Raw genomic sequence first — 17,804 nt, forward strand, 5'->3', positions numbered from 1 at the left:
GGCAGGTGGGGGTGGCATTCCCCAGCACACACGCTCCAGGGACCCCCGCTGTCCCCTCGCAGGGCCTGGGAAGGAGCCAGGGGCCACTGCAGTGCCAGCGACGGCCACCTGGGGGCAGCGATGCCCAGCCCAAGCCCACACTCCCTCACCTGAACTCAGGTGGCACCCCTACCTGGGGACTGCGGGGCTCCGCTGACCCGAGAGACCCTAGCTCACCCCTGCCCCCGCATTGGACAGACGGGGAGACCGAGACCCAATAGGAGCCTACAGATGAGGCTCCCATGCCACACGGGGAGCACCCGGGTCTCATCACGCTGCCCTCCCAGCCTGTCTTGCTTGTGTGTGTCTCCACTCCGGGGAGGACCTGGGGGGGCTCTAGGGTGCATCCATCTGGAACCCGCACAGAGGCGGGGTCACTCCCCGTGCACACCTTCCTCTGAGCTTGCCTGGTGGGGTGGCTGCGTGGGCGAGGGGGCAGGACCTGCATCCTGTCCCCCAACCTGACCTGGTCTCCCCCTCCACCCAGCCTGTGTGCCTTGGGAGACTCCCTGGGAGATGAATCAGCATCTCATGGGCTTGTCGTGAGGATTTCCTAAGTATCTGTAAAGCACTTAGAGTAAACCCTGCTGATAGGAGGTGGCATCACACTCAACCTCTCCCATTAGGAAGGGTCTCCTGGGGGGCGGGGGGCCTCTGACAGGGCCCGGGAGCCACCTGAGCAAGTGTTGCCCCAGGACCAGGTGACACAGTCCCCTTCCTCCTTCTCCCAGGCCCTCCCCACCCCCTCCACCGACCAACAAGAACCGCACACACATAAGAATATAGAATTTTATCTTATTTTAGTTAAAAAAAATAATTGTACCACCAAATGAAGAAGTAGCTTTCTTTGGGGGAAGGTGAGAAGGGAAGGGGGAAAAAAAAAGAGCAATAAGCCAAAGAAAAAGAACTTTTTATATTCATCTGTATAAACATATCCGCTAAGGCAAACGCAATCCCGGGCCAAGGCTGCCGCACTGGGGTCAGTACCTCCTAATTTCCGCAGGTTCTAAGGCCAAAAAAATAAAACCTCTGCAAATCCAACAGTTTTGTGGACTCTGGGGGCATTTTACTAAAATAAAGAGTTATCAAGTTTAAAAAGCAGTGACATTGTCATGACACACATCGGAAGTTGCATAACCGCGGCCTCGACGGCCATTCACTTGTTTAGACGGGGTGACGGGCACAGTTTCACGACACGGCAACGGACACGGACACACGCACGGACACGCGCACACGTGGGTGAGCACACTGGGAGCTGTGTGGGACCGGGCTGGTGGCGCAGGCTGGGCCGCAGCCCGTCTGGGGAGGGGCACAGGGAGGGCTGGGGTCCCCATGCTTCCTCAGCGGGTGGGGGGACGGGACACGTCCCATCGCTGCTGACGAGGCGGTGCACGTCACTCGGGGAAGGATGGCGCGAAGGGGCCGAGCGAGGCCCCTGGTCCCCACCGCCTGGTCCGCGCAAACCACTTAAAGCACTTCTTGGACGCGTCCCGGGGATCGGAGCCGGGCGCTGGTTCCTTCCCTGCGAAGGGGCCAATCCCTCGTCCCCACCCTGCTCTCCCTGGACCCCCGGAGCGGCCTTCCCTCCCACGATGCCTGGCATGGCCGGCAGAGCGGGGGCCCGTGAGGTAGATTGGCACAGCTGCCCCCCACCCTGCCTGGCTGGGGTCCCCACGTGAGCGTCCTGGGTCCCTTTGCCAAAAGAGAAGCATGCTGCCCCCACTGCACCCCACACCCCCGCAAGCGGGAGGAGGCAGGGCTGGAGAGAACAGGTGGGGTGGGGAGCCCCCAGTGCCTCTGATGAGCCCCTTAGGTCCCGCTCTGCTGCAGAGCTGGAGCCCCCCCAGTTCTCGCTGTCTGCCCTCCCCCTGTCTTGGAAGTGGCTGTGGGGCCCCAGGACAGGCGGCCTGTGGGCGGGGAGGAAGGGAGTGTATGGAGGGCGGGCACCCCGGGGTTGGGGGGGCCAGGGCCAGGAGCCGGGCGGGCAGAGGGGCGGCCAGGGGGCGAGAGACACGCAGGGATGGCGGGGGAGGGCCGGCAAGGAGCCCGCGCTTGCACCCGGCCTCGGGAACAGCGTGGGGAGCAGGGGCCGGGCCACCTGGGGCACCCCTCAGCTGGCTCCGTTCACAGACTTTGTAGGTTTTCAGTACGGTCCCTTCGACAGAGCCCAGGATCAGGCTTGGCCTCCAGTCTGCCCGCCCCTGCTGGCTGGGCGCCGGGGTGGGGGGCCGGGCGGGGGCCGGGGGTCAGGCCGCAGCCCCTTGCTACTTGAACGTGGACTGCAGCTCCTTGAAGGCTGCCTTCCGCTGCTTCATCTCCTCCGCCTGCTTCTTCCTCTCCTCCTGCTCCGCCTTGATCTCCTCCTCGAAGCGGCTGGACACGTTGATGGCCTGCACCTGCAGTGGGCAGGGGCGCGGGGGGCGGTCAGGGAGGGGTCTGCGCCTCCTCCGGGCTCTCCGGCCCACCCTGCGGCCCTCCGCCTGCCGGCCCCTGCACCGCTCTCGCCTCTCACTAGCTCTGGCCCCGGCCCAGGTGCTTCACTGGCCTCTCTGAGCCTTAGTTTTCTGCTCAGGGCTGCGGCTCAGTAACAGACTCGTGGATTCGCTGCGTGGACTGCAAGCTGGAACGTGCATTCGGTAGCTGCTGCCTAGAGTGAGTCCCCTGTGGGAGCTTTGATGTTGCTCTTTTTTTAAGAAAAATTTATTTATTGGAGGGGATTGGAGAGCACGAGTTGGGGGAGCAGCAGAGGGAGGAGAGGAAGCAGCAGGCTTCCCGCTGAGCTGGGAGCTGGACGCAGGGCTCGATCCCAGGACCCTGAGGTCATGACCTGAGCCCAAGGCAGATGCTTAACAGACTGAGCCACCCGGGTGGCCCCTCATGTTGCCATTCTTATCCTGTTTCCTGTCCTGGGACGCCCAGCTGCAAACTAGGTCCCACTGATAAGCCCGGGCACATCCCATCAACCCCAGAAGCTGAGGCTGGGGGGCGGGGGCGGCCTTCAGAAGGACTGTTCCTGGCCAACACGGGCAGAGGGAGAAGCAGGGAAAAGCAGGTGTCCCGGGAGGTCAGAACCCAGGAGCTGCCCCGAGCTGTGCTGCACCAGGAGCAGGATGCCCGTGCGGGTGGGCGCCTCTGGGGGCCACATGCCCTGCAGGCTGGGGCTGGCGGTGCCGGGGTCCCTGTGAGGCCTGGGAGTAGCACCGACCGTGCTTCTGGGCCTGCTCCGCCATCCTGTGGGCCGCCCTTCAAGGACCGGCCCTCTGGGGGTCGTGGTTCTGGGTGCCCCAGGGCGGCACTGAGTGGTCCGTGTCTGCTCTTCATGCTACACACCCTGCACGCGCCGTGGGGATCACAGCCCGGATGGAAGGGGTCAGCGCCCCCGTCTCCAGTCTCAGCAGGGACCACGGACCCTTGAGCCAACCCGCGTCCTTGAGGTGGGGTCAAGGCGCCCCCCACCCTCCGGCTCCTCACCTTGGCCTCAAAGAAGCTCTTGGCCCCCTTGACGCCCTCGGTGGAGACATCGATCTCGGAGAGGCGGGCGAGCACGTGCAGCCCGCTGTCCTCCTGCAGCTCCCCGGCCGCCGCCTTGCGGAAGATCAGGAGGAACTGCGGCAGGGAGAGAAGCACGGTGTCAGGGAGGAGCCAGAGGTCAGGGCTCGGGTGGCCCATCCGTACAGCGGGAGACAAGGCGACCCACCTCCTGCTCTCCCAGGGGCTCCCGCAGGCAGGAGCGAGGAGCACCCTCCCCACCGAGTCCTACAGGTACAGGATGGTGGAGGACGCAGAGACAAGGGAAAGCCCTGCCCCGGATCTCAGCAGCAGAGAGTGGCGGACGAAGGGTCTGTCCCGACTCCAGAGCATCACCTTGCACCCTCCTGGACTCGTCCTCCCCAGCACCTTTCTCCTGCCCTGTCCCCTCTGTGCGTCTTGCTCCTTCTTCCAGGGAGGACACCCCTGTCATTCGCCCTAGGCTGCCTGGGATCCAGTCCCGTTATCCGGCTGTGAGCCCCCATTTCCTCCTGCACAGAACAGGCTTGCTCACGGCTCCTGTCCCTGGGAGTCCAGAGACCGAGCCCCGGAGGGTGAAGCCACCCAGCGCAGAGCCTGGCCCCTCTCAAACGCAGTGCCTGTCGCTCCCTCCACCTGTCCCCTCTTCTCCTGAGTCTCAGCATTTCACTCTCTGGGCGTCTCCCCTCTACACTCCACACCCCGTGGAGCCCTCCAGGGTCAGGGATCCACAAGTCACTCAGGTGCTGACCATGTGCAGGAACAGATGCCCCCCGTCCCCCCACGGGGAGCGGGCTCACCTCCCGGAAGCTGAGCTTGCTGTCGAAATCCTCATCCACCTCCTTGATCATGTTTTTCAGGCCCAGGTGGGTCTGCGGGGCTCCGAGCTTCTCCATCATCAGCTTCAGCTCCATCAGGTCGATGAAGCCATCCCGGCCGGCGTCGTACCTGTGGCAGCAAAGGCAGAGGCTAAGGACATCCCGACACCTCACACCTGACCGGCCAGAGCGCCCTAGGCCGGACGGCAAGGAGCCCGTCACCCTGGAAGGGACCTCTGTCTAGGTGAAGTCCTGGGGTGTAGTTACTGCTTGGTTACCTCTGATGACGAGGAACTCCCCACCTGGCCTGCAGCCTCTTACATGCTAACCTTTGGGCAAGGAAGAGGCGTAAGGAAGCTGAAGCCACAGCCTCCCTGTACTAAATGGGCTGGGAACCAGCAGGGAGAACTAATTCACGATACCACCGGGGTACGGGGTCGGGTGTGGGGGTGGGGGTGACAGGCTCTGACGTGGTCTTCTCCAGGGCCGCCTGGCATCTCTCCCCCACTCCTGTCTCCGCCCAGAAAGCAGAGGGTAGTACGTGTTGCAGGGCAGGGCCACAGCAAGGAGGTCAGAGGAGGGAGGTCCACTTCCAGAAGGCCTGGGGTCACTTCAGGGACTGGCTTGCACTGGACGGGGCTGGGACAGCGATTCGGTGATAAAAGTGTGTCTGCACGTTGCAGGTCTCTCTGTCCCCAGCAGATACGGGGACAGCACGTGTCTAAATGCGCCTCCCAGTTGGCCTCCTTGTGGTCAGAGCCTGGGCCGGAGACGGCCTCGGGGCTCGGTCCCCCCCCCCCTCCCCGGGCCTGTCAGCATGACGGATGTGGGCTCTTATCAGGCTCACGAGCACCTGCCCTGACCGCCTCCCCGTGGGTGGTGGGAGAGGAGTGGCCTCAGGGCTAAAAGGGGCTTTTCAGGGGCCTAAGAAGCTTGGGTCACCCCAGGCCTCAAGCTGCCTGTGTGAGAGCGACAGAGGGGCCCGAGCTGCAGAAACCGACGGCCCGGTCTTGGGGCCCCTGCGTAAACACACATCTCGTTTCTGCCCCCTCCTCGCGGCCCCCCACTTCCCTGCCCCCCTCTAGTTATATATAAGCCCCGCACGGCCTTGAGCACCTCACAGAAGCCACCTTTTGAAATCTGCCTTTGTAACAGGATCTTTACCCACTTCACTGCACCCAGTCCCCGTAAGAACCTTACTGTATAGTGGAGGCTCAGAGGGGTTCAGTGACCTGCCCAAGGTCACGGAGCAGGAAAGGAAGGGGGTGGGAGCCCAGCTCCTAAACCTGCCCATCTGCGCCCAGCCGCTTCCAGGTGTCCCGGGGCTGCCAGCAGAAGGGTGTCTGCCCGGGAGCACCGCGCCCCGTGTTGGTGCGAGGGGTATAAATAGTTCACAGACGAGTCCGTGGTTGGAAGTGATGCACGAGGGGTTCTAGGAACCCTGCAGGGAACACAGGGTCCTGAAGCCTTTTCCCCCATGGGGTTGGAGGGGTGCAGAGCGGGGCAGATGGGCCACAGGTCCCCTCGTCGGGAGGTGCCGGGGCTGCGGTGGGAGCCGATGTGAGCGCTTGTGTAGACGGCTGCAGGCCTCAGAGGGTCAGGCAGGTATACACCCGCTCCAGGCTCCGCCTCGGGCTGGGGGGGCCCTGTGGGCTGCACGGCAGAGGCCCCTCCTTCCGCGTCGAGTCTGGGAAGGGGCTGGCTGGCGTGGCCCCTAGGGACCGGTCCCAGAGCCATCCCAGTGAGGGCGCCAGGCGTTCCTGGGCCAAGCGGGGCCGGAGCAGACTGCCTGGGTCCCCGCAGCCCCTGCCACCCGAGCCCCCAGCAGAGTGTGATGGGGACTCTCAGGCCAGGGCACCGTGGGGGCGGGCTGAACTTCTCCACGGCATGCACGGAGCACAGTGCCCAGCACTGGGGTCGGGGGACCCCAGAACTGGCAGCTTGACGATCGCTATAATGAGCCTCGTCTCCTTTATGAAGCACCTACTATGTGCCAGGCATTTTTCCTTCACGACCTCTGTGCTCAGCAATCCTGGGAGGTCGGGATTATTTCCCCATGTGACCTCGCTGTAGGGGTGAGGGCGCTGGCCTGGGGGCCGGCTGGCCACGGACTCACACCCCACCCCCGTGCTTCCCACACTGCTCTCTGCCCCACCTGCCTCTCCCGAGCCCCAGCTTCCTTTACTGCCCGCGTCTGTGGGTTTCCCCCGCAGCTGGGGGTGGCTTGCTTTCAGAGGAAGTAGAGATAGGATGTCTGAACTTGGACAGAGACCTTGGCTCTCTATTTGTTGGTCTCTGGCGGCTGCCAGGCCCGGCTGGGCTGTAGCTTTATCCGCGGCTTGAACTGCTGCCTGCATCAATCACAGGTCAATCAATTATTGGGTCTGGGCTCTCTCCCGGGCGGGCTCTGGCCCCCAGGGGGGCAATGCAGGGGCTGGTCCCAGTGCCAGCAGATCAACTGCCAAGGGGGGGCAACAGAGGTCAGGAAGGGGCCAGGTGCTGGGGTGGGAGTGGGTCCCTCAAAGGAGGAGACACTAGCGGGGTGAGGGAGGCCCTGTTCCCACAAGGCTCCTGGGGAGCAGCCATCTACTACATGCCCTGGGCTCGGGGGCCACTGGATCAGCCAGGTGCCCGGCGTGGATGTGACTGAAGATGACCTTGAGGGTTCTGCGCTCACATCAACTCTGCTGCGACTGGCTGGGGTCCAAACTCCAGATCTGCCACTTGGCTGGCTGACCCTGGTCAAGTCACCTGACCCCACGAGCCCCAGCTTCCCCATTTACATCATGCTCCTCAAAGGACCCACCTTGGGGCGGAAGCAAAGATTAAGAGACAAGCCACGTAGGTCCCTAGCACAGAGCCTGGCCCACGGCAATAACACCCCCCACACCCCATCACCAGTGATAATAAATAGAAGCGTTATCATCACTATCTACCTTTAGGATTAGAGATTAAATGAGATGATGAACATAAAATGCCCAGTACACAACAGGTGCTTAAAGCCTACTAATTTCATGATAATAGTGACCACTGAGAACTTTCTGTGGGCCAGACACTAAGTCCTTTGTGCATATAACGTAAAAACAGTGCTGAAAAGAATGATAATGGTAAAAAATACAAGGGCTTCGCCCTTGGGTGCCAGGCCTGATGGTGCACGGCTGCGAGGAAATGCCTGCTGTAGCCTGGTCTGGAGGCAGGGCGTGGGCAAGATGATCCAGGGCGGCCCCCAGCATCTCCCCCTCCTCCGAGGCTCCCTCTGCTTCCCCCACTAGGCCTGATTCAGAGACTCTGCCACGTGGGGAGGTGGAAAGACAGCAGGACAGAGCCTTCCGCTCTCTTGCTGGGCGGAGGGAGAGGAGCCTCAGCCCTGGATTACTCTGTTCCTCCTCTCACGGGAAGGAAGTGACAAGGTGTGCGCGCGTGGGGCGGGGCTGTCACCGTGCCACCAGCAGGTGGATGACTGGCAACACAGGAGATGCCTCGGCTGGGAGACCCTCTCATCCATCGGCTCTCTCCCTGAGCTGGAACTAAGATCCGCGCACAAGATCTGTCCACGCAGCTCGTCCACCTGCTTTGTTATGTGGGTGAAAACGGGGCCCAGAGGCGGTGGCAACCAGCCTCGGGTCACACAGCCCAAGAAGCTGGAGACGCTCCTTCTTCCTGCCTGTCTGCTTCCTTCTTCCTCCTGGTCCCGTGGAGGGTCCTGCATTCCCAAGCTCGCGGGGCTGGGGGACACTGGGTCGGGAGCCCGGCCTGGGGCCTGCCTGGGAGGGCCAATTCCACTGGGCACGAAGGGCAACAAAGCTCACAGGCTGGAAGCTCAGCACTTTTCTCCGGGGCTGGAGGGAGGCTGCTGCACCTGGCACCGCGCCCACATTCCTCATGCCTCCTCCCCCCCCCCCCCCCCCCCCCGAATAGTTCTCGACTATGGGCAGGGCTCGGCAGCTGCGGCCCCGGATGCTGGTGGCCAAATCCGTCCCATGTGCCCCGAGAGTGGAGCGGCCGCCACCCAGGCGGACTTTGCCCCTTTGGGCTGGGCTGCTGGCCGCACCTCCTCCCCTTGGTTCTGATAACCAGGCGTCGGGGTGTCGGGGTGGCGGCTGGGGCAGTGGTGGCCAGGGCAGCTCCTACAGCCTGCAGGATCAACGCCCTGTTTCATAACAATATTAGCCTTCGTGGCTACTCTCCGCTGAGCACTTATTATGCACCAGGCACTACGCCAAGTGTCCCGCATCAGAGCCCCACAAGAACCCTGCGGAGTGGGCACAAATATCCCCGTGTCACAGATGAGGCGATGGAGGCGGCGCAGGGAGGAAGTGACTTGGCCAAGGCCACAGCTGACAAGGCCACAGCTGGGATCCGAACCCAGGTCTCATGGAGCACACATGCTGTCAGCTACTGAGCTACGTCCTGAGGCCCACGCACCCTGTACTAGAGATTCTCAGGTCGGGGGGAGGGGGCCATGGATATTCGTGAAGGTCACATCCCTAATGCAGTTCCCCGATTGTGTGTTGAATACCTCTGAGCACAGGGAGCTCACTGCTTCGCTTAAGGCAGCCCATGTGTGTTGGCTCTGGAACTGTCTAGTACAGGGTTGTTCCTCGTGCACGAGCCTCGCCACCCGTCAGCTGTGCTGTGGAGTCTGATGGCAGCGTGTGGAGTTAGCACAGCCGCTGCATAGGGACGAGGTGAGAGCACAGCGGACCCCAACTCTGTCCCTTCTGCTTCATGTCCCAGGTCTTTGCAGGGGTCCCCTCTGGCCATGGGAGTCCCCAGGAGGATAAACAGCGGGGGAGGGTGGTGTTTGTGGACCAAGGATCCCCCAGGCCCTCCTGGCTTTGGTCTTGGCATTCACAGAGCTGGTCCTCCTGCAGCCTGTCTCCCCCGGTGGCTCCCAGGCCTCTGCATTCTTTGTCCTATGAAACAGGAAGGCATGGCAGGTCCCTTGGGGCAGGAAAGTTCTGGACTGCAGAGAAATTCTGGCCTTGCTTGCTGTGACAGCCAGCTTGGCCCTGCCCGTCCCCCTGGGCGGGTGGCCACCCCCATGCTCTGACAACTGCTCATCGGGTCCTGCACGCCCCCACCCCCAGGCTGCCTGACTCATGCAGGGAAAGCCCAGCCTCTCACCACTTCCTCCAGTCCTATTTGCAGAATCGGACACTGGATCCGTGGCCATGTCAGCCCAGGAGAGGGTGCACGGGTGTGCGTGTGTGTGTGCGCACACGTGTGGCTCGCGGCTCTCCCACAGCTTTTCAGTAAGTCTAAGGATCAAGGGGGAGCCCCCCAGGCCGACGGCAATCTGCTGGGCGCTGTCAGGGCTTAGGACCTCCCAATCTCGGGTTCGACCAGCCCAGGAGGGCATCTCCCTGGGCTCGTAGTGTCAGCGGTGGGTGCCCGGCCAGCTCTCCCTGCACTGCCCCCTTCCTGCCTGCCCTTAGTAATACTTATTGTTACAACAGTGATTGCAGAGAACATTCACTGAGTGTCTGATCCAACCTTGGGTTCATTATTCAACCGAATCTTCCTCTCACCGCCCAGACTTAAGTAACCTGCCTTCCCCGAAGGGACACCGCAGGCAAGTGGCCGGAGACAGCTATGGGGGCCTAGTGCTTCTTAGGCTGGAGTGTTAAAATAAATCAGATTCCCATCCAGGAGACCCTGGGGGTGGAGGGAGCTGCACTTCTAAGAAGCAGATGCTGCCCTATTTGGGTCCCCTGGGACCATGGGACTTGGAGGCAGGCAGACCCAAGTTCAAATGCTGTCCCCCCCACCCCGTCCCCCCTTCCTAGCTGTGTGACGCTGGACAGGGGCCGGAACTGCTCTGAGACCCAGCGTTCTCATCTGCGACAGGAGGGGTGAGGAGCTCACAGGATGCCATAAAAGGATTAAATAAGAGACAAAGTGCCCAGGATGGGGTAGGGGCCAGCGCCCGTCCCCGTCACGTGAGGCTCTCCATGCGGCTCGGGAACCCCAGGCCTGGCTCCCCTTGAGCTGCACCCTTCTGGCACAGGACACTTGCTTCTCTGCAGTCCTTGAAAAGCGGAAGTCAGCCAAGGAGAAGGCTGCTCAGCAGTCAGAGGGAACTAGCTGCTGGAGGGAGGGGGGACTGTCCACATGGCCTCCTCCTCCTCCTCCTCCTCCTCCACAACCTCCTCCTCCTCCTCCTCCAACCTCCTCCTCCTCCTCCTCCACCCGCCTGGGCTGGCCTTGCAAATGGGCCTCCCCTGAGGCGGCAGGGCCTGGTCTCCCAGAGCCTCTGGACTATGGGAGGAGAAGTCGGTCAGGAAGGTGCAGGCCAAAGGGGAACCAAAAGTTGCTCGGGCGGGGGTGGGGTGGGGGGGAAGGTGACTCAGAATCAGAAGAGAAGTAGGAAGAGCAGAGGGTGAGTAGCGAGTACAGGCAATCCTCCCTCCCCAGGCCAGGTTCCTGGCAGCTGCAGGTGGAAGGACCCAACCTCTATACCTCCTCCCCAGAGGGCTTCCCCTCCTGAGGCTCCAAGAGCGCCCCCTGCCCTGCCCCGTCCATAAACACAGCCCCCTTGGCCTCTGGAGGGAGCTCCCTGCAGGCAGACCTGCTTCTGTTCCTGCCCCTGCCACTTCTTAACCTTAGGTACATGACTCAACCTCCTTAAGCCTCAGTCTCTTCATCTGACAAATGGGGACAACATTAACCCACCTCACTGTGCTGCTGTGGGCAACCGGACCTGGTGGCTCCACGTAACGAGGAGAGGGCGTAGAGGCAGGGGCCTGGCTGCGGAGAGTGCACCCTCGGGCATCCCTCGTGAGAGCGCTGGGGCCTCATGCAGGCATAAAGAAATGGGAACTTCCATCTCTAGGCCCACAGGCCCATCGTCTCTACCCCCCGAGACCCCTCTACACCACTGCTTTTCATGAGACTTAAAGTCTGAGGGTGAGAACTTTATTCTTCCCTTGCTTCTCTAGATCTTGTGCACAGCAGACACCTAATGTGTGCTGGATGAATGATGAAATGAATAGATTTTATGTTTTCCAAAAGCTCACAGGCCGGACACGATGGTGGGTTCTTTACAAAGGGCCAGGACTCCTTAAACTGAATCCTCAGAACTTTCCCAGGCAGGGTCTCCAGCCCGGGGTGAGGCCGCAAAGCTGAGCACCCCGCCCGGAGTCGCCCAGCTGCACCGCAGCAGACGGGCACTGGAGTCCCAGTTTTGAATCACTCCAGAGCTGCTGTTTGCTCTCTCCTTTCTCCTGCCACCTGCCTTCCACGTAATTAAGTGATAATGAATTCGTTTCCCCATTTTGGTTATTTATCAGAGCCACATGTAGCTGGCAATCAAGAGAGCCTATTCTGCAGGAGAAAAGCGGGGGGTTCTCATGCTGGGTCCCCAACACTCCAGCCCGAAGTGTGAGGCTGTCGCCCGCCCGGCAGCTCTCTAGGGGGTAAGTGGAGGCAGCCGGTAGCTTTTGCGGAACACCCTCCACGCGAGCCCAGACAACCACCGCCAGGCCCGGGGAGGCGGGTGACAGGAACTTCACGGTACTTAACTGTGCCAAGCACCGGGTTAAACACTTCACAACGGCCCTGCGAGGCGGGTGCTATTATTCTCCTTACTTCAGGGGGAGGAACCGAGGCCCAGAAAGCTCAAGTGCCTTGTCCCCGGCCTGCAGCTGGGATTCCAGCCCAGGGCTGCAGACTCCGAAGGCCCTGCTCTTAGCTATCGTGCCATACCGTCCTCCAGGGAGGATGCTGGGGGGCTGCTGTGAGGGACGGGGTCTGAGGAGACCTGTGGGAGGAGGAGCGAAGGGAGAAGAGGGGAGGGCACAGGCATCCAGAAGGAGAGGGAAGGCTGCCTCTCTGACGCAAGGGGTCATGAGATGGAGCGTCTGGGGACAAGGCTGGCCAAGCAGGGAACTAGGGCATCTTCCTCAGATTCCATGGCAGGTTCAGAATTACGTGGCCGCCTACCTCTAGGGCAGGTCTCGGCTTCCAAAACCCCACAGAGCCCCACACAGGCTGCCACCAGCCCAGAGGTGGGCCCCCTGGAGGCTCTGTGGGGTCACACCATTCCTGCTTTGGCCGGAAGGTTCCAGAGGCAGCCCTGAATGGATGGGTGGAGAGAGGTGGGGAGAGGGGTGAGTGGTGCTAGCCTGAGGCCTCCCAAGGGAGGGAGGCCTGAGAATCCAGGCTCCATGGAGGCAGGACCTCCGTGTGCTGCACGTTGCCAGAGCCCTATAGGCGTCACCTTCTCCCAGCCCCGCCCGGGGGGCAGGAGCCACTAGCCTCAGTGCAGAGACAAGGATGCTCTGGGTTAGCTACTGGGAACTTCCCCATGACCCTAAGCAAGTCACCACACCTTTCTGGGTCTTGGCTGCCTTTTCTTTTCAGATTTTATCCATTTATTTGAGGGAGGGAGGGAGAGAGAGGGAGAGAGAGAGGGAGAGAGAGAGGGAGAGAGAGAGGGAGAGAGAGAGGGAGAGCGAGCATAGGAGCAGGGGCAGAGGTAGAAGCAGGCCTCCGCCCATCAGGGAATCCTACTTGGGGCTCGATCCCAGGACCTGGAGATCAGAACCCGAGCCGAAGGTAGATGCTTAACCCACAGAGCCACCCAGGTGCCCCTCAGCTGCCTTTTCTGTAAAATGGGGAGAAAGGCTGGAGGTCCCTCCCGGCGGGAACCTGCGAGGCTGGATCATGAGGTCAGTGATGGTGGACAGCCCGTCTTGCTTCCCTCAATCCCCTTGGATCCTCCTCCTACTTCCCTCCTCAGGAAGGATCTGCTGATAGACACTGAACAGAAGAACCGGAGGAACCAGAAGACCCTGGAAGAAGGCAGTCTGTCATCCAGAAGGGTTCAGGGCCCGCAGACATAAGGTCGCTGCTGCACACAGCCTGCTCCTCTTACAGACGCAAAGACTTAGGGAGGGAGGGCGGACACACGAGGCTGTTCGGAGGCAGAGCCGGGACAGAAGACGGGGCTCTCCAGCTCCTGCCTTCCCAGGAAGGCCAGCTCCCAGTTCCCTGTGACCTCTCTAGCTCCTGTACTCTGCTCCCAGGAGGGCCGGGGAGCTGGAGACCCGGGGTGGGGGGGTCCTCTCAGCAGGGCTGCGCTTGGACCCGGGAGGTGGGGCCCCCCCTAGGACAGCAGAAGCGGAACAAGGGTTTTGTCGACCCGACAGCCTGTGTGTTGGCTGTTCACAGGCCGGACTCGGCGGGGCTGGGCTCGGCTGGCACAGTGAAGCCTTGTTTCCTTGAATACAAAACCTGCAGCTTTCTGTCCTGGCCAGGGCCCCCGGCGGGCGGCACTTCCTTCCCTAAAAGTCCAGCTCCCTGGCCCCTTCCTGCCCCCCACCCCTTCCAACACAGCAAGCAGCAGCAGGGCCAAGAGAGGGCCTGCAGGGGGTGGTGGAAGGGGTTCAGCTCCCCCCGGACTTCATCTTGTCAAACTAACACCAAAGCAGCTTCTTTAGAAAGTGAGTTTGCTCGCAAATGCAGCTTCCAGGCCATTCCTCTGGTCCTGCGCCCCTTCTGACCAAACTGCAGCCTCCCAAGTCCCTTCTTGTTCGGGGTGCAGGGCTTCTCCCAAACAGCTCTCTACGTTTTTTTTTTTTTTTTCTTCTTTCTTTTGGTGGGGTGTTGGAATGCTGTGGGAACGCAAGACAAGGGGGATTCTGGGAGAAAGACATGGGCCAGTGGCGGGTCCGCAAGGTGGAAAATCAGCCATGAACACGGAAGGGGGTGTTGGTGAGGTACGTTTTCCCACATGGAAGCAGATGTCTGTGATGCAAAACCCAGGAGGGAGGAACACGGCTTTTGGAGTCACAGACCTGATTTCGGATCCTGGCTCCATCATTTTCTAGTCTTGGCGAGTTACTTAACTTGTCTGTGCCCAGACCGCCCAACTGTGCCCTGGTGATGATGACAGCTCTACGTCATGGGGATGCTGGGTGGAATCAAGGAGCTCTTATCAACGCAGGGATCACAGATGCATTTGAACCATCTCCCCTGCACTGCTTCCCCCACTCTGGGGGGAGGGCATGGGGCGGGCAGGCTCTACAAGGAAGTTCCAGACAGTGAAGCTGTCTATACCTAGCCCTGGGCTCAAGGAGCTTTCCATCAATTTGGGCTGGAATCCTGCTCTCCTGACGCTGACAGTCTTTGGTGGGGAAAGAAACTTTAGAACTCCCAACAAAGACCCTGGAGTCAAAAAGGCAGGGTCCTCAGGACCCAGGCACTTTCACAGAGAGGCCCAGAGGAGGGTTAAGGGCTCAGTTTCTCCCCAGACTGACCCTTGGGAAAGTACGGGGTTCCCACCATCCAGGTCTGGGAAACAAGACCCTCTTCCCCTGTGTGGTGGCCAAAGGCAGAAGCAGCAGCGATGCTGGGAAAGAGGCTTTCTCAAGCTGTGGGGTTGCAAAACACCCCCTCCCTGGGCTTCCTGCTTGGGCACACAGCACTATCCTGCCCTGTCCTCCTGCCTCAGCCAAGGCGGGTCAGCACCTCTCCACTCCGGACCATACCCCGGGGCTGTTCCCCCTCCAGGGGCCAGGGGCACGGGGATAGGCAACAAGAAGTGGGGAGGGTCCCAAAGGGAAGGAGGCCGAGAGCTTTTACACCCCACCCCCCATCGGCCCCCGCATAGCCTTGGTTGTGAAGTTTGGCTGCCCATTTCAGTCTCAGCTGCGTAGACTCAGGGATGGACCAGAAGGGGACCATTTAGTCCCTTCACAGAGATGTTAAGGTTTTTTGGGGAGGTGGGTGGGGAGGGCTGAGCCACAGGCCTGGGGGTGCCTGTCCAACCTGCTAAGGCACATTGTGTGGAATTACATGGAGGAAAAGGTAGGGGTGAGAGCAACCAGGCAAATTAGAGAGGGGGAGTTGGGCACCCCGTGTGGGAGGAAACAGGACACAGTGGGGGGAAGGACTGTGGGGAGGGGCAGTGACTGTAAAGCTGCTAGGGGGAGGTTAGGGCAAGAGGAGGGAGGAACTGTGTGTGGAAGGAGGAGGGGACTCAGCCCTGAAGGGAGGATGGGTGTAACATACCTGCAGAGCTGGTGGGGGCAGAGATGGAGGCATCCCTCCCCACCTGAGGGTCAAGGATTGGGGTCCTAACTAGGAGCGCGGATAGGGGTAGGGGTGGAAGGGTCTGGAGGGCCTTTGACCACAGTTTGCTAGCAGGTGCCAAACAGGGGGAAGCAGGTGGGGGGGGGGGTTCTTTGCCCAGAACCTATGTTAAGGGGAACCTGACATAAGCAGAGGAAATGAAAGGACCCCAGTGAGAAGAATGGGCACGACACGGGGTGCAGGGAATGGTAACCTTTGCTGAGGCGCTGGGTGTGTGTGGATGTTTTTGACCAGGGTGTTGGGGTGGGGGTGGGGAATTCCAGCAGCTAGGGAGGGGCAGAGGCCACAGGGCCCCCAAATCTCAGGCTGTGTGGGCGTCTGGGGGAGGCGAGGGAAGCTTCACCACCGGGGCAGGGGTCCTAGGCCAGAGCTCCAGAATCTTCGGCCTCACGTGTATGGTGGTGGTGGGGGCTCGAGGGGGCTCGGGATGACCCGGGGGGCCGCGCGGTCCCCCACGCCGGGTGCGCGCGCAGGGGGCACCGGCCGCGTCTCGCGGTGCGGGGGGGGGGGTCGCCAGACTCGCCCCCGGGGGTGGGGGGGACGGACGAGGTCCTGGAGCCTCGTGACGAAATGGAAGGGGACGCGGGGTCGGGAGCCCCCTCCCGGGGCGCCGGGGTTCGGGGGCGGGGGGGGGGCGGGCACTCACTGCTTGAACATCTTCTCCATGTCCTTGATCTGCTTCCTGGAGAACTCCTTGAACTCGGTGTAGGGGTTGAAGACGCGGCGGCTGGGCGACTGGGGCTCGCCGATGCCCTGGTTGAGGTCGGCGCGCCGCAGCAGCTTGGCGCTCAGCTCGCCGTCCGCGCTGCCCAGCGCCTCGGCCGCCTCGTCGGGCGCCCCGGCCGCCGCCGCCGCCGCCGCCCCGTTCAGCCCGGGCTGCTCCGGGGCCTCGGCGCCGCCCTCGTCCTCCAGCTGCAGCCGCCGGCTCAGCTTGCTGGCCAGCTCGTCCGTGGCCATGGTGGCCCGCGCGGCGCTCGCCCGGCCCGGCCCCTGCTCGCCGCGCGCCCGCACCGCCTCTGGCCGCGCTCTTCCTCTTCCTGACACTCCCCGCGCCCGGCGCCGCCCCCGGGGGTGGGACCTCGGCCCCGCGCGCGCCCCGCCCCGCCCCGCCCCGCCCCGCGCGCCCCGCCCCCTGAGCGCCCCCCGTGCGCCCCCCGTGCGCCCCGCCCCGCGCGCCCCCCGTGCGCCCCGCCCCGTGCGCCCCCCCCCGCGCCCCGCCCCGCCCCCCGCGCGCGCCCCGGCTCCGCAGCCCCGGCCGGAGGGCGCGCACCCCGCCGCCACCCCCGTCGCGGACATCAGCCCCCTCCTCGGGGCTCGCCGTGGCCGCGGGGCCGCAGAGGTCGTGCTGGCGCCCCGGGAGCGCGGCGGGAAGGCGGGGGGACCCATCCCTTCAGTTCGGGTGCGGGTCGGGCCCGCCGAGGGACGCCGCCCCCCAACCCCTCCTCTGGAATACCCCCCGCGCCGCGGAGTCGTAATCCCGAGTCTGTGACACCCTGTCGGTTGCCATGGAGACGACTCGCGGTTAAACACCCGCGTTCTCAGTGAGGGTTGCAGGGTACGGAGGTGGATCCGTGCGCGGGGCCCCCGCCCGAGGCCCTAACTGCGGTGCAGCTGCGGCGGCTTTGCGAAAGGGCGGGCCCAGCGTGCGCGCGGGAGATCGGTTCCCGGAGGCGGGGGCGGGGCGGGGCGGGGGAGGGGGCCCAGCCCGGAGGGGGCTGCTGCTCGCCCCCGGGCCCGCCCGTCGTCACGGGGATGACTTCGCAGAATCGCGGCTGGGCCCCGGCCGTCCCCGGCCGTCCCCGGGGCCTCTGCGTTAGGGGAGCTGGCAGGGAGCTTTTGATGCTGCCATTTCGGGGCCCGGCCCCGGCCCCAGGGGAGAGGGATCTCTCTCTGGGGTCTGGCGTGCCCACCTTAGAACTGCAAAGCTGGGCCCTGCAGCAGCAGGACCACTGAGGCAGGTGGGTGGGACTATGATACAGGTTCCCAGGCCCCAATCCAGACAGCCCTCCGCATGGGCCTCAGAAGGCCGCGTTTTAACAAGCACCCCGGGGAGTTCTGCTCACTGAAGTTTGAGAGTCTCTAATCTAGAGGGAGGACTGTGCTTTGTGCTGGGTCTCTAAAACGGTAGGACAAGGCTGAGGATCCCTGTGCAGAAACCGCTCTCACCAGTTGCAGAGAAAAGATGGATGTAGGGGCTTAACGACCCATGGTCTGCAGGCGGAGAGCACTTGAGAAGGTAAAGGCAGCAGGCAGCTAAGGGCTGATTTGCATAAGACGGGACCCCTCCTTGGCATCTGTCCCTTTGCCGTAGTTGGAGAATATTGCTGAATTAATTCAAAAGGT

The 17,804-nt window shown here is 62.5% G+C and overlaps 1 protein-coding gene across 1 annotated transcript; it reads right to left on the bottom strand.

Annotated features, from left to right (window-relative positions):
* Positions 1–822: 822 nt before the first annotated feature.
* Positions 823–16,501, bottom strand: EFHD2 (EF-hand domain family member D2). The gene is made up of 4 exons (XM_025447444.3): positions 16,108–16,501; positions 4,347–4,494; positions 3,511–3,645; positions 823–2,435 (listed from the first exon to the last, which is right to left on the bottom strand). Exons 1-4 carry the CDS (start codon positions 16,416–16,418, stop codon positions 2,304–2,306), a joined length of 726 nt encoding a protein of 241 aa, XP_025303229.3. The 5' UTR covers positions 16,419–16,501; the 3' UTR covers positions 823–2,303.
* Positions 16,502–17,804: the final 1,303 nt, after the last annotated feature.

This window comes from Canis lupus, chromosome 2, assembly GCF_003254725.2.
Source record: "Canis lupus dingo isolate Sandy chromosome 2, ASM325472v2, whole genome shotgun sequence".
NCBI lineage: Eukaryota > Metazoa > Chordata > Mammalia > Carnivora > Canidae > Canis > Canis lupus.